Genomic DNA, 23561 nt, shown 5'->3' on the forward strand with positions numbered 1-23561 from the left:
AACTCAGTGATTGAACAACAAACAAACAAATAAATAAATATCTTAAATACATGTATTTCCACTAATCTTATTATATGGGTAATATAATTCTGGATAAAAAAGTCATTCCTTCTCTCTCTCTCTTTTCAGTAACCAAACTGATTATTATCAGATAGTACCTTCATCATTTATTGTTATCACTGCAAACTAGTGGAAAAAATATCTGCATTTATTAAAAAAATAAAATATCAACATTTGAATAAACCTGAATGGAAAATTAATTTGTCTCCACCAGTGGTTCTGCTAGATTTCTCTTTGACACCATCGCTCCCCCACCCCACCCCCAAGAAGCAGATTTCATTCATGAAATGCCAAGCCAATAAAATGTTCTTCTCTTTGTCCACTAAAAACAAATGATTATGAAAGGACCTAAATACATTTTTGATTCACATACTTGGATTTCCCTGGGAAACTGGCTTCAAAGTCTTTGGGACTATGTCTTCCTTGGAGTTGAAACCTAGAATGATCAATGTTATATATTATTAAATTTGAAGGTCAGGAGAGAGGAGACATTCACATCAAACATCAGTCTGCTAATTGAATGATGAACAAAGAAAGGGTGGAAATACCTTCAGATGCTTGATTCAGCACAGAAAGGGAAAATGTTTTAAACAAGAGTGAACTCCTGTCAGTGTCCAGATAAGATGGAAGAATTCAGTTGTAAAGCATAGGTCCAGTTATGCCTTGGTACAACTTCCTTGGAGAGCTCAGAAAGCTTTACAGTCCAGTGTTTTCAACCTATTTTATACTAAGTCCCACCACTCACTTTCAAAGAACCTGGGTCTCAACAAGATAAGAGGCAAAAAAGTTATTGGTGCAGGTAATCCTTGCCTTACAATCACAATTGGGATCAGACTTTCAGTTGCTAAGCAATGCGGTTGTTAATCACATGATTGGACCCAATTTTACAACTATTTTACCACATTTATTACGGGAGTACCTGCAGTTCTTAAGTGAATCATGCGGTTCTTAAAGGAATCCATCTTCCCCCATTGACTTTACTTGTTGGAAGCCAGCAGGGCAAGTTGCAAATCAGGATCCCATTACCCCAACGATCATAAAATGCAATCACATGACCATGGAGATGATGTGATGATTGTAATGTAACTTTGAGGACAGGTTGTAAGTCACTTTTTCTGAGGGTGTTGTTATTTCGAATGGTTGTTACACAAATAAATCACAAGTCAGGGCTAGCTGCATTACATTTTTCCATATAAGTGAAATGTGAGAAACTTAAGCTAAAATTTCAGCGACGTCAGATGTGTCCTAACTACACTGTTTCTGAACGCACCTGTGGCATGTTTACCACCTAGCTGAGAAACAGCCCGATAGTACATGTACTATGTAGTACATTGCTGGATGTGCAGGCCAAATGAGGAATTCTATATTCTTCACCTACTGAATGAGGCTATCCCTGGAGACGCACTGTTGAGGTAATTCCCCGTTAGGAGAATGAGCGCATACAGGGAGACGTATTTGAGAGAAGTGTTTGAATAATACACACAGAGCACACAGATAGACTGTACAGTAAATGTAGGTTTTTACTTCCAGAAAGGTTTAAGCAAAATCCAAAATAAGCAGTCGAAAAGTCATTCACAGGTAAATCAGTCAGTTTTTCAATCCAGGGATAATCCAAATATCAAAGTCCAGTGTCAAAAACAGTTCAATAACAGACTTACATTAAATCCAGTAATATCAGTCAATTAGAAGAAATGGAGCAACGGCAATACTTTCCAACAGAAGGAAACAGAGATACACTTACACTCTCTTCTGAGACTCAGACTAAAACAACCTAGGTTTCTGGCTCCATCTTATGGCTGTTTGAGAAACCACACCCAATTGCATGCTCTTGCATTCCCTTAAAGATATAGTACTAAAATGTTTATCCTGGTTTATATATTTCTAACCCAAATACCTGTTAGGTGACTTATATTCCTAACACGCACTGGCAGCACAAGTGGACACAGACCCTCCCACACCAATTAAGTGAGTCGGCCTTATGGTATCTCGCAATACCAATCCTTAAATGCTGCACAATTTGTGTGCCTGTTTGCAACCTCTTGGGTCCCCTTTAAAGTGCTGACTTTACCCCTAAAAGCCTGAAGATCCCCAGAGCTTAAAAGACTATCATGGGAGAAGGGGGCAGGGGAAAGACACATTTTGCTACTACAAGTTGGGAAACACAATTCTTTTTTGAAACCCAGACAACACAGAGCATCTTGGGTTTGCGGGTTAATTATGAAGTTCTTATGGAGAGTTGAGGCTTTTAAAAAATATTTTCACCAACTCCGCTTGCATTATCATAGACATGGCTCTCTTTTTAAAAATGTAAATTTATGGAAAGTTTTACAAGCAAGAGCAAAAATCCATTCAAAGTAAAATAGAGTGAGAAGGAGGGGAAAGGAGAAAATAAAAGAGAAAGCTTAAGTGCAAAAAAAAGGAAAGAAAAAAGGTAGAAGAAAATTAGAAAAGAAAGAAAAAACATATAGAGAATTGACTTCTTATCTTTTTTTATAGCAGTAATGACTAAAATTACAGGTCTACTTCTTTCTATCCTGTCTGATTGTCAAAACCATTAGTTCATTTTTTCTGTTTTATTTTTTTTAAAAGTCACAAGTCAGCGCTAAACACAAATATTGCCTTTTCTCTAATCAAAAGGTCAATCTGGTCACCTCAGCAACTTCTATCCTCTTCACCAAATCACAGACAAGGCTTCCAATGTTGCCTTGAAAGCTGGCTATGCAACTTCTGAACAGGAAGGCCACCCAATGTGCATTTCTCAGAGCTGATTGAAAAGGTTGCTGTTTCCAGGGAGGCCTGCAAGGTTCCCAGGCTTGCTTTAAAATGGCATTGTCAAGTCCTGAGAATCTCAGCTCATTGACGTGGGACTTTGCAGCAAGCTAATTAAGCTTTTTCACCACCAGATTGTCACAGCTGTCCAGGCTCATTAAATCTCTGTTCAGGCAACAGTTGTCTCATACCAACTAAAAATAATTCTCTTTGAAATGATAATTGGCACACATCAAACAATCACTGGGCCAACTTTGTATTTGCATTCTGGGCTCTTGGAAATCCTCTGTCGTGGTAGCTCCCTCTATCTAACATGGAATTTTTTTTTGCAATGAATCACTTTCTATCCCTCATGAAGCATCTGTTGGCTTGTACAGTTTATTTCCTAATACTGATAATCTTCTAAAATAATTGGAACATCAATGGATGCCTTGGCCAAAACAAAGAAACGCAAACACAAATTGAGGACTCTTGTGTGCTTGCACACACTGTGTATTTCTAACACCAGGCATTAATTTGTAACATGCAACTATCTGAAAGAAGAAAACCTAGAATAATCTCATTTTACCTTATGCACTGGGTGAATTCAGCCTGTGTGCCAAATGAGCCCTGAAAGTACTTTTTCAGTGGGGATCCATAAATGAAAATTGATCAGCTGATCAAGAGTGTGTAGTACAGTATACATCTAATTCAAAGCACTTCAATTTACTGTTTCACACTATCTGACATATTTGCTTATATGCCTTAATATTTATTTTATTTATTTGATTTATTTGATTTGTCAATTGTTTACAAGATAATAAGTACAAGTGTATACATAGTTGTGAATATATGAAATGGGTACATATAAGAAAAATAAAAGAATAAGAGAAACAATAGGACAGGGACGGTAGGCACGTTGGTGCGCTTATGCACGCCCCCTACAGACCTCTTAGGAAAGGGGTGAGGTCAATAGTAGACAGTCTAAGGTTAAAGTTTTTGGGGTTTGGGGAAGAGACTACAGAGTCGGGTAGAGTATTCCAGACATTGACCACTCTATTGCTGAAGTCGTATTTCCTGCAATCAAGTTTGGTGCGGTTTACTTTGAGTTTGTATCTGTTGTGTGCTCTTGTGTTGTTATGGTTAAAGCTGAAGTATTCATTGACAGGTAGGACATTGCAATGTATGATTTTATATACCATGCTTAAGTCGGACCGAAGACGGCGTAATTCGAGGTTTTCTAGTTTTAGAATTTCGAGTCTGGTGGCATAAGGTATTCTACAACGGGTAGAAGAGTGGAGAACTCTTCTTGTGAAATACTTCTGGACTTTCTCAATTGTGTTAATATCACATACGTGATAAGGATTCCAGACTGATGAACTGTATTCGAGTATTGGTCTAGCAAATGTTTTGTATGCTCTGGTTAGTAGTGAGATATTACCAGAGAAAAAGCAACGTAGGATTAAGTTAACAACTCTTAATGCCTTTTTGGCTATGTAGTTGCAGTGGGCTCTAGCACTTAGATCATTAGAGGTGAGTATTCCCAGGTCCTTTACAGAGCTTGGGTCATCAACAAGATCTTGACTATTCAGCTTGTATTTTATTTTCTGATTTTTTTTACCAATATGTAAGACAGAGCATTTATTTGTTGAGATTTGAAGTTGCCATATGTTAGACCATTCAGATACATAGTCTAGATCTTTTTGTAGAGTAGTAGTATTGTCTGTGGTATTGAACAGCTTTACATCATCAGCGAAGAGAACGCAATTGCTCTTGATATGATCACAAAGGTCATTTATGTAGATTATGAAGAGAGTTGGTCCTAGAACACTGCCTTGGGGAACACCACTATTGACAGGTACTGGATTTGATAGGGCGTTCCCAATTTTGACCATTTGTTGTCTGTTTGACAGGAATGCTTCTATCCAGTTATTCAGTTGTCCAGAGATACCATAAGATTTTATTTTTAGGAGTAGTTTGTCGTGTACCACTGAATCAAAGGCTTTGCAGAAGTCTATGTAGATTGCGTCTATTGCTTTGCCCTGGTCGAGTTGTGTAGTCCATATGTTTTTTGCAGTGTAAGAGTTGCAGATTACAGGATAGTTTTTTTTCTGAAACCAAATTGTTTATTGGAGAGTAGGTTGTTTGTCTCTAAATGGAGGATGATGGATTGGTTAATAATTGATTCCATGACTTTACAGGTGACGCAGCATAAGGAGATTGGTCTGTAATTTTCAACTAGGCTAGGGTCTCCCTTTTTGAAGATGGGGATGACTGTGGCTTGTAACCATAGGTTGGGCAAGGAGCTGGTTCTGAAAGATTTTTCAAAGATTATGCTTAGAGGTTTGGCTATGGCAGTGGATAGTTTTCTTAAGAAGTAGGCACATATTCCATCCGGTCCAATAGATAGAGATGGTTTTAGGTTGCGTAGTGCTTTTTCAACGTTGTCTACTGTAAAATCGATATGTATTAGATCATTATTGTTATCTGTGGTACGGCTAGGAAACATTGGGCATGATCCATTACTGTTTACAAACACTGAGCCGAAGAATGTGTTAAAGATGTTGGCTTTAATGGTGTCGTCGCTGCAGTCTTTACCATCAGGTCCTATCAAGGGAGGGATGGACCTTGAGTCTTTTAGTTTGTTGTTTACAAAATTGTAAAAAGCACGGGTGGAATTGGTGCTTAGAAGGTTTTCCTCTTGTTTAATGTGGTAATTGGTGCATTCGGTCTTTATCTGGTGGCATAAATTTTTGTATCGGTTTTTGAAATTAGCAACGTGACCAGATTTGTTTTTCCGCCAGAGTGATCTCTTTTTGGATTGAAGTTTCCTTATTGATATGGGTAATCTGCTTTTTGTTTTGTTTTTGGAGTTGTTGTTGGAACATATAGTTTGATGACTCTTTTGACTTCAAGTAAAAATATGTTGTAATGGTCTTCAACAGTATTGCATCCAGTGAATAGAGATTGCCAATCGAGGGATGAGAGATCGTTATCTATAAGATCATAGTTGCCTTTTTGAAGTTACAACTAGGGATGACATCATTGTGGTGATTTTTGTGTGGATGTATGTTGAGGCAAAAGTCAATCATATTGTGGTCACTACTGGAAAAGGGTTCTTTGGTTTGTATTCGGTAAATTAAATTCAAACTATTGCAGAAGATGAGATCGAGGCAGTTGTTCAGTCTAGTGTTGTTGGTTACTAGTTGTTCAAGACCTAGATTTGTAATAGCATTGTAGAAGGTTGTGTGTATGATTTCAGTTGTACAATTATTTAGGGTCCAGTCAATATGAGGTAGATTGAAATCTCCAAGAAAGATAAAAGGGTATGGGCAGGATGTAGCCCATGTTAGTAGTGTATTTAGCTTGTTTACATGTTCGATGTCATAATCAGGTGCTCTGTAACATAGTAAGAATCGAATTGTGATATTTAAGGATAGTTCACAGATGATGGTTTCAGGAAGGGCAAGCTCCTGGGTAACTTGGATATTTTTTAGATGTAAGGATTTTTTATAGAATATAGCAACACCACCTCCTCGACGATTTTCACGATCTGATCGGTAAACATGATAGTTTCTTACTGTGGTAATGGAGTCGGGAGAGATGCATTGAGCCATGTTTCACAGACAAATATAATGTCGAAGTTAGCCATATTTAAGAGGATGAGAAATTCAGGTATTTTATTCACGAGGCTTCTTGCATTGAGTAGTTTGCATTTAAGTCCGGCAGCAGTTGGGATTGAGGTAGTTGGGGGCGTGCGTGCCTAGTCTTGGGTGATGGTGGGTGGTGGGTAGTTTTGGGTGATGGTGGATGGTGGTAGGTGGTTGAGGTAGGGTGGTGGTTGAGGGTAAAAGTTGGGTATTGGGTTGCGTGTCTTACATTTGATACAGTCAGCATGGTAGTCAATGTACAGGTCCTTCTCTCCATTGTCTAGACGGGTTTTGAGTTCGATGCGGAGTGCACGGGAGCGGGCACGTTGCTGTATGGTTAAGTCAGGGCGGCAACGGAGGTTTTTGTGGTTGGTGTTGGTTTTGGCGAGTGAGTTTATAGTGTAAATGAGTTTACGTTTGCTTGATTCATTTTTGCAAATGATCCTGCACAAGCGTGGGGCCACAGAGCCGTCTCTATTTTTGAGCTCTCGGTCAATGCGGGAAATGTCAAGTATTTCATCACCGGAGATGGTTGATGCTTGGTAATCTCTGATGATGTTTCGGACAGTCGTGATGTCATCATTGACAATGCTGTCTTCTAGTCCAAATAAGATGGCGTTTGGACGTTTCCGTTCACGCTCAACAGCTTCTCTGATGAGGATTGGGATATCAATATTTGTCTGGGTTGCGTTTATTTGTGGATTGGGTTTTGGATTGGATTGTGGTTGTTGGGTGGAGATGTGGTTTGTGGCTATTTGATATTCAGGTTTTTGTGTTGTGTCTTTTTTTTCAAGGTTGGTTATTCTTTCTTTTACGGCGTCCAGGGATGCTAATATGGTGTTGAGGGATGTTTTAATGGTTTCGATGGTTGAGGATGTTTCAATGGTTTCAATGTTTGGGGATGTTTTGATGGTTTCGCGGTATCATCTCTTTTAGACAGATCTAGTTTGGATATGCATAATTTGCAGAAATATGGAAACTCATTGGATGATTCTAGGTATCGAATCATTTGCTCAGGTAATCCCAAGCAGTCATGGTGGGTGTATTTTTTACACAGAGAACATTTGATGGAGTATTTGTTATCTTTTAGATTTTTGCAGCATTTAAGGCATGTGCAGGAGTCTTGAAGTTCATTGGTGCAGGAGTCTTGTAGTTCATTGGTGGGGATTGTCTTCTCATTGAGTTGTGGTTTGAGGTAGGATTTTCTTTTTGGCATGGTAATATTGGTAAAATAGTACGTTGATTGAATTAATTAAATGAACAATTTAGGGTAATCTATATAGTCAATATTACATCAAACAATATCAAACAATCTATTGTAGTAATCTCTCAAGTCAGATAATATTCCTAAGCAACAATCAGCCTGGTCAATTAATTACTCTAATCACTAGTCAATTATTTACACTAATCATTACTCACACTGTTCATTTAAATCCACTAAATCAAAGATTTTACTATTCAATTAAATTGCATGAATTTTGGTCTTTTAAACTAGTTAGTAATCATACTATTTGTACTAAACATTCTAATCACACTAATCAGTTAAAAAACAATAAATCAATTAAACCATTAATAGAATATTTTATAGAAATTGATTATCTAATCGTTGATATATGTGATGAGGTAGAAAAGTTGTAAGTTTTGAGGTGATGAGGTAGTATTAGGAGTCTTCTTTGTCTGCGGGGCTCATCCTAGTTAAAATGGCGTACCCCCTCCACTCTTATTTAAGGGCTTTTAGATCGTGAGGAAGGGATTACCGTCCTCGGAGCTCTTCAATTTCTTCAAGGGATGGAGAACGTGGCTACCGAATCGTCCTTTCTCTGGATTCACACGGGGACTTAGAACCAGAAGGAAACCTCTCCGGAGCGACCCACAACAGGAGACCAAATTGGGAGAGAAAGTTGGAGCGCTCTCACCCAGCGATCCTCCCGGCCGGCGCTTCTTGGATTTTCTTCCTTCTCTCTCCAGTCCCCGGGAGCTCACGGCGAGTTGCAGCGGCGGACACAAGAGTCGGAGACGGCAGCTTTAGTGGGGACCGGAGCGAAGCGGCAGCAGCGGCAGCGGCGTCTCCTCCGTCTTTTTTCTTCCCTCGCTGCCCGTCGTCTCCCTCAAGTTTTTCAGCAGATCGCTCGATCTCCTTACCCGACAAAGGAAAGCGGCGGTCACAAGAGTCGAAGACGGTAGCTTAAGCGGGGACCGGAGCGAAGCGGCGGCAGCGGCAGCGGCGTCTCCTCCGTCTTTTTCCTTCTCTCGCATATATTTTTATGATATAAAATATGCATATATTTTTATGCATATTAAAATATGCATATATTTTTATGAACTGAGTGGAACATAAGACTCAAAAGAATCTTATCTCATCATCCTATGTAAGGAACTTCACCATAACAAAAAATAAATGCTTGTATTTCCTGCACACATGATATATGCACACTTGTTGCACATTGTTACTCTTAATTGACTTTGTGGACAGATTTTTACCTGGGTCCAAAAGGCTTGATCCAGACTTCCATGCATCTGTTTCAGTAGCTATTATGGACAAAAGACAAACATAATTATCAAACTCACAATTTAATCTTAAATTAATGGAAAAAATATTATATCTTAAGAAATACATAATTTTGTTGAAATAATGCAAAATAGAAGAATTGTTAGGAATATAAGTCACCTAACAGGTATTTGGGTTAGAAATATATAAACCAGGATAAACATTTTAAAACTGTATCTTTAAGAAAATGCAAAACTGTAATTAGGTGTGGTTTCTCAAACGGCCATAAGATGGAGCCAGAAACCTGGTTTGTCTTAGTCTGAGTCTCAGAAGAGAGTGTGAGTGTATCTCTGTTTCCTTCTGTTGGAAAGTATTGTCGTTGCTCCATTTCTTCTAATTGACTGATATTACTGGATTTAATGTAAGTCTGTTACTGAACTGTTTTTGACATTGGACTTTGATATTTGGATTATCCCTGGATTGAAAAACTGACTGATTTACCTGTGAATCATTTTGGATTGCTTATTTTGGACTTTGCTTAAACCTTTCTGGAAGTAAAAACCTACATTTACTGTACAGTGTATCTGTGTACTGTGTGTGTATTATTCAAACACTACTCTCTATAGGTCTCCCTGTATGCGCTCATTCTCCTAAAGGGGAATTACCTCAACAAGAATGTACCAGTAAAATAAACCCTGCCTTAAGTTTATTTTGAGAGGCCATTTCTGGCTGTCACAAAAATTCTTGGAATTTTTAGAATTTAGAAAATTTAGAAAATTTACTAGGAAGTAATAACAAGGAATTTTTCAAGCAAGTATATTAAGATAGTTTTACTTTTAGGAATATGAGTTCTTTCTAAGAAAATAAAAAATAATAATAAAAGCTTTATCTATTTTAGGATGAAGAATAGTTCTGTTACTTGTGTAGCCACAAGCCTTAAAGTATTTTACTGATCAGTTAATCAATAAACTGTAATATTCTCTTAATTAGAAAATCCATTGAATTAGGACATACCTTGATTTTGAGTTCTTCCTTGCGCAGCTTGAACTTGCCCTAAAATAGGAATTGAGATAGAATATTTTATTTGAAGTTTTGCAAACTTTGTAAAAAGTTTAAAAAAAAAAAAAGGATTGATTTTGCCACTTTGAAAGTTGAGAATGCTTGTGTTAATTCTTTAAACTAAAGCTGTGATGGTGCAGTGATTAGAAAGCAGTATTGCAGGCTTATTCTACCAACTGCCAGGAGGTCAATCCTGACCCGTTCAAGATTGACTCAGCCTTCCATCCTCGGTAAAATGAAGATCCAGATTGTTTGGGGCATTAAGTTTAGTCTGTAAGCCACTTAGGGCTGTAAAGCACTATAGAACAGTATATAAGTCTAACTGCTATTGCTATATTATAGATATAATTCAAATTTCAGTACTTTCTTCTCTACTGAATGAAATCAGTTTAATGAAATCAATTTAAAATAGGTTTTAGTAAAGCCACACCCTGTCCTGGTACGTACTTGATAATGCTGCTGCTGCCACCGCTGAATAAACTGGATGGACATTACTAGAGCCTAAGAACGAACAAGAAAATATCTTACTACTGAGAACAAAAGCACAAGAATGGTAGTGTGTGAAACAAGCTGATGGGGGCAGCAGGGAAAAAGAGTTAAAGCATAAATATCAGCCTAGATGTTTTAATTTTGGATATATTTTTCACTTCTTGGTGACTTCATGAATACAATCATGCAATTTTCTTAGTAACAATACTGAAGGGATATTTGATCCCTAAATAAATGGGAAATAAATGGTGAAGTGAAATAATGCGTACGCATGTGCAAGGTGTGTGTGTGTACACAAAGTGCACCCTCCAAGCCACGCCCACCAAACCAGTGATAATTTTTTTTGAAACACATCACTGGTGCTGTTGTAATTTCAATGGCCACTAAATGAACTTTTGTAAGCTGAGGACTACTGTAGTTGTGCCAGAAGAAAGGCCACACACTGTACTTCTCATTAATATCATTTCACTAGAATAAATGGAATAAAAAAAACAAATTAAAACAGAATTTAAAAAGAAAAAAGATATTCACATCCCTGGCAGAGTTTTTTCAGATAGAACATGCAGAGCCTAGATTATGAAAGGATTTTTGGGCAGAGTGCAGAAAAGTACTGGATTTGAATGAAGGAACTGAGATTGAACCTAAAGAAGATGAAGATTATTAGCCATCCTAATCAAGAACTGGAAGTACAGTTGTATCTAAAAAGTTTAAGCCTTCTGATCAAGAGTGTCCCAAAGTTTAGAAAATGAGTAAATGATGCGGCTAAAAAGAAGTGGTTATATCAACCATGCAGTATAAAAGAAGCACAAAAGTTTGGGAATGGCCTCTGTTTGGAGGTCTGAAACATGAAGTGCATGCATGGAGAGCTATGGGTATTTCTGAATGAAAAGAATTGTGTAAGGTTGAAACATTTTTTAAATCCACAGTGAGGCAACATTTAGAAGACTCAGACATTTCTCTACTTCATTGAACTATAAGAAGTAGGAGGAGATAGAGCACCCTCAGACTTGCAACAATCTTCTGAACAATCTTTTGTGGAGATGAGATGAGAAGAGAATGGTGGTGAGGAGGCAGATCTAGAAATATGTTCCATTGCCCTATTGAATTGGGTTATTAAACAGCTTAGATTGTGAGGCTCTTCTCATTCCACTCACCCAGATCCCTGACCTTGTGCACTGCAATGAGAGGCTTTGCCACTGTAACAGTTGTCACTTTGGTGAAGGTCATCGGTGCAATGGTGGTCGAAGTGGTGGTTGTCTTTGGAGTTGTGCTGACAAATTCGGTTGTGGTCGTAAAGGGTTTGAATGTGCGAGTGGCACCCTGTGTAGCTGGCAATGGAGCAGCAGATGTCTGAGATCCTTTCCGTAATGAATTTCCTATATTGCGGTTGAAATATAGCATCTCACTTTAGAAAAAAAGCAATTTCTTTAATAGCTTTGCCCTCCATGTGTGCCAGCTAACATAATTAGGTTGGATTTCAGCTGTAGGTTGGAGGATGGCAGTAGATAAAGGTACAATGTGATCTACATGAAAACAGTTAGAACTAAGAGAAGTCCCTCATAAGCACAAACTCATGAGAAAGATGTTGTGCTCAGCAGTCCAGCAGTGAACCAGCACTTTCATTTGCAATGGTTTGTGCTTTCAAAGTATTTTGTATCAAGATTGCTCTTCTTAGGAAAAACAATAAAATAAACAAATGTTCTGACTACGTGTGTATAGGTATACATGTAGTCAAACTGGGGCCTGAATATAAATATGTAAAATAATTTAGAAAAAAAATAATGTAATGATGGGTAATTTTGAGGGTAAAGATTCATTCTCTGAGCTTGTGGGTTGGTTTCCAAACATTTCATTACCAGGCTATCAGCAGAGTTTAGGGGATGTCAGTGTTCTGCTTAGGTGTGGGTATGTCAATTGAGGGTCTTGTGACAGGTCTTGTGATGAGTCAGCTGTCTCATGAAAAAAGGGAGCCCAGAAAAGTTGTTCAACAGTGTCAAAAATAGCTCAAACCCTTGCATTGCAGATATAAATTAGAACAGTATAATCATGATGAAGATTGCTAGTGCCTGAAGATCATGCATTAAATTTTACTTCAAAACATGGTGAAAAGCTCACCCCAAAAGCAGGAAGCATTGGAAAGGATCCAGACAATAATTTTACAGTATTAATTCCAAAGCTAGAAAGATATAACAAATCCCTGGTCTCTAGCCTTCCAATGAGCAAAGACCAAGAACTACAAAATGACATGTATAAAATGTTGATCACAAACAGTTGGAACATACAGATATGCTAGCAGAAGTTTCCAAATACAAAATGGATTGCTTTATATTTGAGAAGGAAAAAATAAACCAAAAAGGTTAAGATAGGGCAGGGGTGATCAAACTTGTGGCGTCACATTGCCATCACAATTTTTCCCCTTCACTAAAATGTAGGATGGTGGTGGGCATGGCCAGCGCATGATGCATCCAGCCCGTGGGCTGAAAGTTTGACGCCCCTGACATAGGATGTCCTTGAAGCCACAAAATTAGTAAAGGCACATTCCTAGAAATGAGATCTTGTATCTTTGCTACATGAGTTGGGTCAAGGCCTTGATGATGAGAGTAAGAGGCTGACCCTACAACTGTAAAGTATGAGGAGGGGCAGAGTAACATAAATCCTTGAATTTTATTTCTCAGGCCATAAACTCTGGTCAGTTAATCATTACCAGGCACAGATTTGTGCAATAATTTAATTTTTTTTAAAAAACCCACCTTTCTTAAACCATGTTAAATGAAGAATACAGAAAGGGGCATTAAAGAAACATGTATAATATTATACTTGTATAAATTAGCATAAATATGGTTACAAACTGATCCTGCTCAAGTTCTTAACCCAAGTAACCACAACATGGAGAAACAATAATACACCCTCTAGCAGAAAATCCATCACTTGCCTTTAGTGACTGTGCTTTCAGAAGACGAATAGGTCAGAATTGATGGGTACTGCACACCTCTTTTGGGCTTGCCTTCTAAAGAAAACAAAACCGAAAGCTCCAGTCAGTGAATATATGATCATACGATCATAAAAGCACTTACAATTTTAAGTCAGCAGGTAAGGAGTTGAGGACTGCATCAGCTGTGCATGGTATATTAAGAACTTGGCACTTGTATTCAATGATGTCACATATGATTATGTCATACACAAATGATATCAATTATGGATTTAGTTTGGTTAACACAAATTGCACCACTGACCCCATTTACACAAGGGGGCAGTTATTCCACTTTGGTTTCCTCATGGACACCATGATTCACGAGATCATAACCCTAGGGAATTGAAGCAAGCAAGGTCTAGGAGAAGACCCTTTTCTATTGTAGCCCCATCCCTGTGGAACATTCTATCACTGGCAGTGAGAACTTCCCTCTCTCTTTTGGTCTTCCAGAAGGGTGTCAAAATCCGGCTTTGTCAGCTGGTCTAGGACCTCAAGAGGTCACGGCTGGAGGTGGCTAATGGAGTAAAGAAGACTTTTCATCCAACTCTTAGCTCTCAGTTCAGTTTTAATATAAATCTTAATAATATTTTAACTCTGTGTTCTTTTAATATTTTAACTATTATTTGTTTGTTTTATAACCTTAACCCCCCCCCCCCCCCCCCCCCCCCCCCCCCCCCCCCCCCCCCCCCCCCCCCCCCCCCCCCCCCCCCCCCCCCCCCCCCCCCCCCCCCCCCCCCCCCCCCCCCCCCCCCCCCCCCCCCCCCCCCCCCCCCCCCCCCCCCCCCCTGCCTTTAAACTGCCCAGAGTCACCTTGAAGAGGAAATGGGCAGCAGAACATTTAAATAAATAAATAAATAAATAAATTTTTCAACCTTTGCATGGTTGGCTTCATCTACTATCCTAAACAAAAAACTTACAAACTGCATTCTAGAACTGTGTGATATCTGAATCTACCCAAGGATCTCTAACTACAGAAGAATGGTGCTGTATTTGTAGTTAGAGTATTTGAAAGCTTTTAGGCACTGAATTTGTTGTCCAGTGTCTTTTTAAAAAAAAAATATCACGAAATGAAAACTTTCAGTTGGTCCCATATTTGCTATTGAACTATATATTTTTATTTATTTATTTTAAAAGACCTATAAAGCAGTCCATATTGTAACACAAACCTGGGATTCACACAAAACATTAACCTCTCCACCAATCAGAATAAAAACTATAAAAATACATGGTCCCCTTTGGTACTACTCTCCCATATTTCCACAAATTAATAACTTTATATTAACAACTTAAATAACAAGGGGAAACAGTTTTAGGAATGTTAATGTGACTTTTCTTGAGCATTTTTACTTAGTTTTCTGGTTCTCCCTTAACAAATGTAGCTTTATGGAGTTTAGTGACTAAAAGCAAAGACTTTAACATCCTACTTTTTCAGCTATTTTAATTGGTTTCTTTGCATTATGTTTTTTAATTCTCTCTATATCTGGAACCAGAGATATTTCATTTTGATCATATAATCAGAGTTGGAAAGGACCTTGTAGATCATCTAGTCCAACCCCTTGCCCAAGCAGGAGATCCTACACCATTTCTGACAGATGGGAGTCCAATCTCTTCTTGAAAGTCTCAAGTGATGACGCTCCCACAACTTCCGAGGGCAAGCTGTTCCATTGGTTGATTGTTCTCACTGTCGGAAAGTTTCTCCTTATTTCCAGGTTGAATCTCTCCTTGTTCAGTTTCCATCCATTATTCCTTGTCTGGCCTTCAGGTGCTTTAGAAAATAGCTTGACCCCTTCCTCTCTGTGGCATCCCCTCAAATATTGGAAGACTGCTATCATGTCTCCCCTGGTCCTTCTCTTCACTAGATTAGCCATGCCCAGTTCCTGTAACTGTTCTTCATTATGTATAGCTATAGATCTTAACAGTTATTAATTAAATGTGGTCTGTATATACTGTACAACACACACACACACACACACACATACATATATATATATACATATACATATACATATATATATAATATAATATATACACACACACATACACACACACACACACACACACACTCACACACATACATATATATATGTATGTCCATTTACTTCAGAAAGGTTTAAGCAAAGTCCATATATATATGGTCAGGTAAGAGCCTGGGCAGACAAGCGGACCAAACAGCAGCAAACACAAAACCGATTCTGTGTCTACCGCTCTTCAGAGTACCGGTTCTTTAGAACTGAGCAGAACTGGTAGCATCCCACCCCTGGTATACATATGTGTATGTATAAACATATTTAATTGCAGGATCAGAAGACATGGAGAGACCTAACCAGTGGTGGTATTCTACCAGTTTGGCATGGTTCAGCTGAACCAGTAACTCCAAGGATCATGTGTGAGTGAACCAGTTTGCTCCGATGATCAGCTGCTGGGCCAGCCTGCCCTCTCGCCCTGGCTCTATTCTGACCTTTATTTCCTGGTTTTCAAGCTTAGCTGCTTTGTGCTGCACAGTGGATTGCCATGCATCAGCTGTTTTACACACAGGGCTTGCAGCAGAAGGTGAGTTGCAAGCCCTACCGAACCAGTAGGGAAATTTTTTGAAACCCACCATTGGACCTGACCCATAGAACTACCAGGAGTCAGTTACGACTGATTGGATAATGTCATCAGCATATATAATATAGATTTATAGAACTACTAAATATTCATCAGCCACACTGATTTGCTGCTCCATACCTCTTGACTAAATCCTATCTGTACATTTGAATAGAAGCTGTTTTATTGATCCTCTTATTTTCCAAAGTGGTGGTTATGTAATGTTTTTATATTCTTTGAGCCATCTGTTATTATCATGAGAGAGCCAAAAATAAAAGTCAATTTACTGGAGATAGTTTACTGAAGAAGCTGCTAAAAAAAGTAAATGTGCCTACTGCACTAGTTTTTTTTTTTTTAAAATGGAAACTAAAAATAGTCACATGCTTGTTTCAATTTTCTAAACTCATCTGGAAGGCACTCATCATCCCCAAAGTTAGGATTAATATTTGGAAATGTTTTGTCTTGAATACTGAGCTCATACAATCTTAATTTAACTCCCAATTTGTGTGTTTAAGAAGCTCAGCTACAGATTTGATGCAGATGATATGCTGTGCCAATGCTATGATTTCTCATCATAGCTTAGTGTTGAGGTAATTCCCCGTTAGGAGAATGAGCGCATACAGGGAGACGTATTTGAGAGGAGTGTTTTGAATAATACACACACAGAACACAGATACACTGTAAATGTAGGTTTTTACTTCCAGAAAGGTTTAAGCAAAGTCCAAAATAAGCAGTCCAAAAATCATTCACAGGTTAAATCAGTCAGTTTTCATCCAGGGATAATCCAAATATCAAATTCCAGTGTCAGAAACAGTTCAGTATCAGACTTACATTAAATCCAGTAATATCAGTCAATTAGAAGAAATGGAGCAACGGCAATACTTTCCAACAGAAGGAAACAGAGATAGAGTCACACTCTCTTCTGAGATTAAGACTAAACAACCCAGGTTTCTGGCTCCATCTTATGGCTGTTTGAGAAACCACACCCAATTGCATGCTCTTGCATTCCCTTAAAGATATAGTACCAAAATGTTTATCCTGGTTTATATATTTCTAACCCAAATACTTGTTAGGTGACTTATATTCCTAACACTTATTGTAAGCTATCTTATCTTCACCGTGATCTGACATAAAACTCAAACCGAAATCCAGGAGCTAATGTAAGGTTAAATGGGCATAGTCCTCAAAATAACAACAACAACAACAACAACAACAATAATAATAATAATAATAATAATAATAGCAACAACAATAACAACAACAATAAATATGCCAGGAAGGCTTGCTGACTACCAGAGAGACCAAACTGGCCTACAAGAAAGACCAAATAAATTACAGAATGGAGACATGGGAAGACAAAGCACTACATGGCCAGTACATTTAAAACATAGCAGGGAAAGCAGATAATAACAAGACCTGGCAATTGCTAAGAACAGGAAAGTTAAAGAAAGAGACCAAGGGATTAATTCTGGCTGCGCAAGACCAAGCCTTAAGGACAAACGTATACAAAGCCAGAATTGAGAAGACAGGAACAGACAGTAAGTGCCGCCTATGTAAAGAAGCTGAAGAAACAGTGGACCACCTGGTAAGCTGCTGCAAGAAGATTGCACAAACTGACGACAAGCAGTGGCAAGACAAAGTAGCAACAATGGTGTATTGGAAGATCTGCAAGAAATATCATTTGCCTGTAAGCAAGAACTGGTGGGGACCATAAAATAGAAAAAGCCATAGAAAATGAAAAAGTTAAATTGCTCTGGGACTTCAGAATCCAGATAGATGGGCACCTGCCACATAACACCCCAGACATCACAGCTGTCAATAAGAAAGTCAAAAAGGTCTGGATAGTGAATGTGCCAGTGCCTGGAGACAGCAAAAGAGAAGAGAAAGAACCGGAGAAGATAACAAAATATAAAGACCTACAAATAGAACAACTATGGCAAAGGTGAGCAAGGGTAGTACCAATAGTAATAGGTGCCTTGGGTGCGGTTCCAAAACAACTGGAGCACCACTTAAACACCATAGGCATCAAATTGTGTTTGTTGGTCTGAATGGATTAATTCATTTGCATTTTATTCAGACTATTTCAATAGTGTGAAAAATTGTATCAGTGAATTTACATATGTCTTAGTGCTCATTAATTGAGTTCTACTTCTGTGGGACCAATTTTCCCCCCTTATTAGTTTTTGAATCTAACAGTGTGTCGTATGTCCATAAATGTTCATTTTTGAGGAACATATTGCCAATATGTCTTCTGATTAAAATTCTGCATTCTTTTTAGTCATGTTTAGTAATTCAATAATAGATATTGCAAAGGGAATTAAATTGTTTAAGCTTTTTTATTGGCATTTTTTCTATTACCTTTTTTTTCCTTTAAATTTCTTTCTGTCTTATTGTTTTTGTATTTGGAAATGCAGTGATGTAATTTTGCAGTGGAAATTTTACAGTTGTGTATTAAAACTGGAGATTTTTTTTTCTTTAGCCCTTAAGTATCATCATTCTTTGCTAAATTCACTTAAAATAAATGTTATGTAGTGAAAAGAGCTGCTAATGCCATATAAACCATATGCAATTTATTCATTGTGAAGTTTTGCTTGAAAGATCCAAGACAAAATGCTGAACTTTTGCTATTTATATGAATAAAAGCTAATAGTGAATATAATATGATCACATTTCTTATTGCTTTGATGAGCCATAAAAATAGATCTCTAAATTTGAAAATAACCCTAAAAGAAAATATTGGTACTTGTCAAAATAATATCCTAATATTCCATATATGAGTTAACATGCTTTATGCTTTGTTATATCAACTTCTGGCTTTGAATAATTTTATAATTTCAACAACAGCAAACCTCTTTCAGTTTTCCAGCTAAAAACTATTATATTTATTCTTGAGTGGTTACTGTATAACATTTAATTGCTACCTTTCAAATCAACGTTTCTCAGAGTTTCTTAGGTTTTTAAATAATGAGAAATGACATATAGAAAGGGGAAGGAGAAAGGAAGGAAGAATTTTACCTGAAAGTATGAAGGATTCCCTCCATCGTGGTAATGAAAGTGAGCGGATTCCATTAGAAAAACTACCCTTGTACCCAGACTGACCAGCAACTTTTTGAACTAAGATTTTTCCTCCAGAGTTGTCAATAATTCCACTATAAAAGTAACATATTAATGTCATAAGCACATTGTTAACTTACCAGAGATCTAAGTGGTCATTGAATTACAAGCTCAATACATATACATTCAATCCACTCGGAAGAGTTGTTTCCAGCCCTTTCCTTTATGTGGAACATTATTACATCATCTTCAAAAGCTTCTGTAGGTCTTCATTGAAACCAGGGAGTGACATCATGGTGTTCTAGATGCCATGGTATATATGATTTTTCAGACAATCTCCACATGATTCTAATATTAATTGGTTTTTTTAACTGGGTTTTTCCTTCTTTCAAATGCACTGAATTGTATATTAATTTCTCTGTGCAATCCTGAATCCATCTGACAAAGTATTTGATAATTCTAAACCTAAGAATAATTCTATTGTCAGAATATATCAAAATGAAACTCTGTTCTAAGTATTAGTAGACATTTAGATAAGTTAAGCCTAATGTATAAGAAGATGGTTCTGTGGCTCCCTAAAAGATATCTTCTACCCTGGCATTTCCAAAAAGTTATGCTTGATCATATGATCCCAGAGGGAAGGGCCTATTACCATTTTCCAGTATAAATTTGTGGAAATATCATCGCCTGTTTTTATCTGTGCAATTTTCTCAAATCTACAGTTATTTCCCCCATAAATCCATACCCTTTAAAACATTTTGCAAAAGTTGCCCTTTTGCTCATTAAGTGGAATTAAAGAAGACTTATTTTCCATTCTCTAAATATACACTAAGATACACTGGCCTGATTTCTACTCACAATCGTCGTTTTTTTTTTACAGATTTTACTATAGGCCAGCTTTTCCCCCCCTAATCTTGTTTTTCCTATCTTTTGAGAGTTATACAAAAATTTTGGTGAGGAAAAAAGAAACACACCTTCTTCTGACTCTTACATTTATTGCTAGTATTGAGAATGCTGATTTTTTTTTAAATTTTGGATGCTATTTTGAATTAAAGATCAGCTCTGCTGACCTGTGAATAGCAGCAGCACAAACACTGGAAAAAGAGGCATAGATACCAGTGCCATAAACCCGATATTTAACATCCTGACATCCCAAGGGACACTTAGCAATAAATTCTGGGTTGATGATCTTTGCAGCTTTGATGGCACACTCAATCTGTGGAACAGCTGTGAATATAAAAGTTGAATGTTATGCTTTAGTATAATCTCACACAAAAGCTTTGCAGTAAACAAAGAAATGCTAGGAATTGGCTCTATTATTCATGTGCTTTTATGCCAGTTTAAAATACTCAGATATTCAACACTGAACTCTTAATCCTTAAAAATGAAAAAATAATAAAATTCCCAACAGCCGGGTATCTCCAAGGAGTTTATTCTTTCACACCCCAGTTCCAAATTGCCTAATATTAAGTGGAATAAAGTAATAATCACATCCATATTATTGATTTCATATCAAAACAATAATATTTGAATTATGCATTTAATTCCATATATCATTGCTATAATCTAGCAATTTGGTATATATTCTTCAGATCTGTTCTTTTAGCTTTTCAGATACATTGGGATTTTAGCTCCCAAAATTTCATGCCATTAGCTTAGGAATTCAAAGAGTTGTCATCCAAGCATATCTGGAAGATTCTAGGATCTAGATTATTACAGAAATATGAGCAAAGTCTTCATATAAACGGTTTCATAAAGAGAGACATAATCTGATTTGAATTTGCATTAGATATCACTATGCAGTTTCTTATTCTACAGTTGTTATGTTGAAGAGTGGAAATAAAAGCAACACTATAATTATTAGCTTCTAAGAAAAACAATATTTTATAAGCATATTAGTTTAGCTAAGCATCGTCTTGGCTATTCAGTTAGTCTAAGAAGAACTTGGGTTGGATCTATCAGATCCAATCTATCAGATTATTAAACTCCCTCTCTTGTGGAATGCACATAGTTCTCTTAATCCTCCTGACTCTGATTTCCCACAAAATGAAAATGTTGGGATGGATTTTTTTGTTTTAATCCCCTGAAAAATATTTCACTGTCATTTAAGAAAGAGAATGTCAAGTTTTCAAGTGACAAAAGGTATTGTTCAGGTTTTGTCAAGTTTTCTTTGACAAAAGGTATTATTCAGACATATTCAGGATCCAATCTGGATCAGTCACTGGGTCTAGAGGTTTAGTTTTCCAAATCATGTGTTCTGCCATTGCATTATGACTGCATCACTACATGCAGAAGATGGTAAGTTTTATCTTTATCTTTCCAAATATAATGTTGAGTAGCTGCTTGTAGACTAGTTAGAGACATTTGACATATAGATTAGGGCCGATGTGATTTATAGTCTACTGCTGATATTTATATAGGTAAGAAATGTTTAGGTGATTTTTACCCTTTTGCTCTTTCAGATGTGTTGACAGTTTAGGAGTTGCCAGAAATAACATTCCATTTCCTACATTTGGCATTGCTTCCAGCCTAGCATTGCTTCATAATCAAACCATCAGTTCCATGCATATAATTATCAACTCCACTGCACAAACCACTTTCCTTCAGACGTATTACATCCTTCTTCCTTCTATTAGCAGCCATTTTTCTTTCTTCTTTCATTTTATTTATTAATTCATGTTCTTTGCCATGTACAACATTCACATACAAATTGAAATGCTCTTTATGACATAATTGTTAGTAGATGGGATCTTGAAAATTCACTGCATCAGTAATGGCTTTATTCTATCAAGGATAAGTAAAGCCTTTGTGGTCCCAATAAATATTCCAACAAGCAAAGTCAATGAGGAAGTTGGATATGTTTAAAAACCATGTGATTTACTTAATGACCACAGCATTTGCTTAACAACTGCAATAAAAGTGTTTATAAAATTGGGTTCAGTCACATGATGACTAATTTAACAAATGAATTGCTTAGTGACCAAGATTCTGATCCCAATTGTCATCATAGGTTGAGGATTGGTGCTGTTGCAAATTAAATTTGATTAGATTTCTTCCCCCATCCCTTGCCCAACCTCATCTTGTCCTGTGTCTTTATTTTGCTCACAATTATTACATCTTCCCTGAACCTGAAATATTATTTACTCTGAAGGGAACAACAAGAAGCATTTGGCACTCCAAAACAGTTTCAGAGTAAATGATGCATTTAGAAACAAACGCAGCACACAGCAGTCTGGACAGGGGTGGGAAACCATTTAAGAGGGAATAGCTTAGCTGAGAATTAAGATTGCTGTTAATGGAAGATATTGGAAGCTACATTATTTGCTACAGAATATGTATTCCAATATCTTTCTCAAAAGACATGGAGAGTCAAAATTGAGATTATACATTTACATTGTTTTGTTTACTTACATTGTTTGGACTTCCTGTTCCTCTTTGTAGTTTCTTTAGTAGCATATATACAAGTCAGCAGCAAAACTAAGACAAAATAGAGATGTAAAGACAATGCACAACAATACTATCTCCCATGAAATAAAAAATTATTGGGATGAATGGTTTTCTGGGATTATTTATAGCTTTCTTTCAATTTTCTAAGTGAAGTAATAAGATTTTCTATTAATGTCGTTGTCTCCATTTTTTAATGTTTGATTTTCACATTTTCTGGTGTTACTACTTTAATTACAAATTTTCAGAGACTCTAGCTGCCTGCATTGAGGACATTGATTTAATCTTATCTAAAGTTATGGGGTAACAAATAAAGCAGAGATTAGAAAATAGGATGCATTTGGGCACTTACCAAAGGCCACTGCAACATCTGTTATTCTCTTCATGCTGAGAGAAACTGGACCTTGGAATTCTAACAGTTCACTGTAAAACAGAAATACACTATTTTTATAATTTTATTTATTTGTTTGCTTCAATTTTGAGGTTACCCAATTGCATAGCAAATCAGAAGGGCTTACAGATTAAAAAAAATTGAGGAGAAAAAGAAGACAGCTGATTAGAAAATAAATCCCTAAAGCCAAGCAGCCAATGCCCATCCTAATTCAGAACCTATAAGAACAAAGAGATCTTAAGCAATTTGCAAAAAGTTAAAAGGGTGGAAAGGAAACACTTCAAATCATTCCACAGACAGGAACCATCACCAAGAAGGCACACTTCCTAAGTCCTGTAAGATGATACTGCTTAATGGATGGTACCCAAAACCACAAATGCTATCCCATATTGAAGCCCAGTCTAAACCTTGACTGAAACACATCTAGATAATCTGCTTCTGCCGGGGGGCCTCAGGAGTTTTGGCCATGTTTTATCCCACCTTTCTTGTACAACCAAAGCCAATGTATATTATTTTCTCAAACATTATACACAATGTTCTGTTCTTCAATTTTCCCCAGCAACTGATTGATGTGAGGAGTTACTCAGTGGCTTTCAGGGCTAAGAATGGCCTCTTTCAGGT

General features: G+C 37.2%; 1 protein-coding gene across 6 annotated transcripts in view; it reads right to left on the minus strand.

The window, feature by feature from the left end:
- Nucleotides 1–23561, minus strand: part of VIT (vitrin) — an 87823-nt gene that overhangs the window by 12520 nt on the left and 51742 nt on the right. For 3 of the 6 annotated variants that reach the window (XM_087966653.1, XM_026669342.2, XM_087966631.1), the window contains exons 2-11: nucleotides 22902–22972; nucleotides 22517–22582; nucleotides 20176–20332; nucleotides 19067–19200; nucleotides 13427–13501; nucleotides 11649–11870; nucleotides 10453–10506; nucleotides 9961–9999; nucleotides 8940–8987; nucleotides 434–496 (exon numbers count right to left, since the gene is read on the minus strand). In XM_087966653.1, the coding sequence (XP_087822779.1) occupies nucleotides 434–496; nucleotides 8940–8987; nucleotides 9961–9999; nucleotides 10453–10506; nucleotides 11649–11870; nucleotides 13427–13501; nucleotides 19067–19200; nucleotides 20176–20332; nucleotides 22517–22582; nucleotides 22902–22935 (892 nt within the window). In that variant the 5' untranslated portion in view covers nucleotides 22936–22972. The remainder of the gene's footprint in view (nucleotides 1–433; nucleotides 497–8939; nucleotides 8988–9960; nucleotides 10000–10452; nucleotides 10507–11648; nucleotides 11871–13426; nucleotides 13502–19066; nucleotides 19201–20175; nucleotides 20333–22516; nucleotides 22583–22901; nucleotides 22973–23561) is intronic. The other 3 variants (XM_087966663.1, XM_087966658.1, XM_087966638.1) reach the window with 2 other exon arrangements.

The sequence above is a fragment of the Notechis scutatus genome, chromosome 1 (assembly GCF_049901735.1).
Source record: "Notechis scutatus isolate UNSWTSFEM ecotype Mainland chromosome 1, rNotScu1.2, whole genome shotgun sequence".
Lineage (NCBI taxonomy): Eukaryota > Metazoa > Chordata > Lepidosauria > Squamata > Elapidae > Notechis > Notechis scutatus.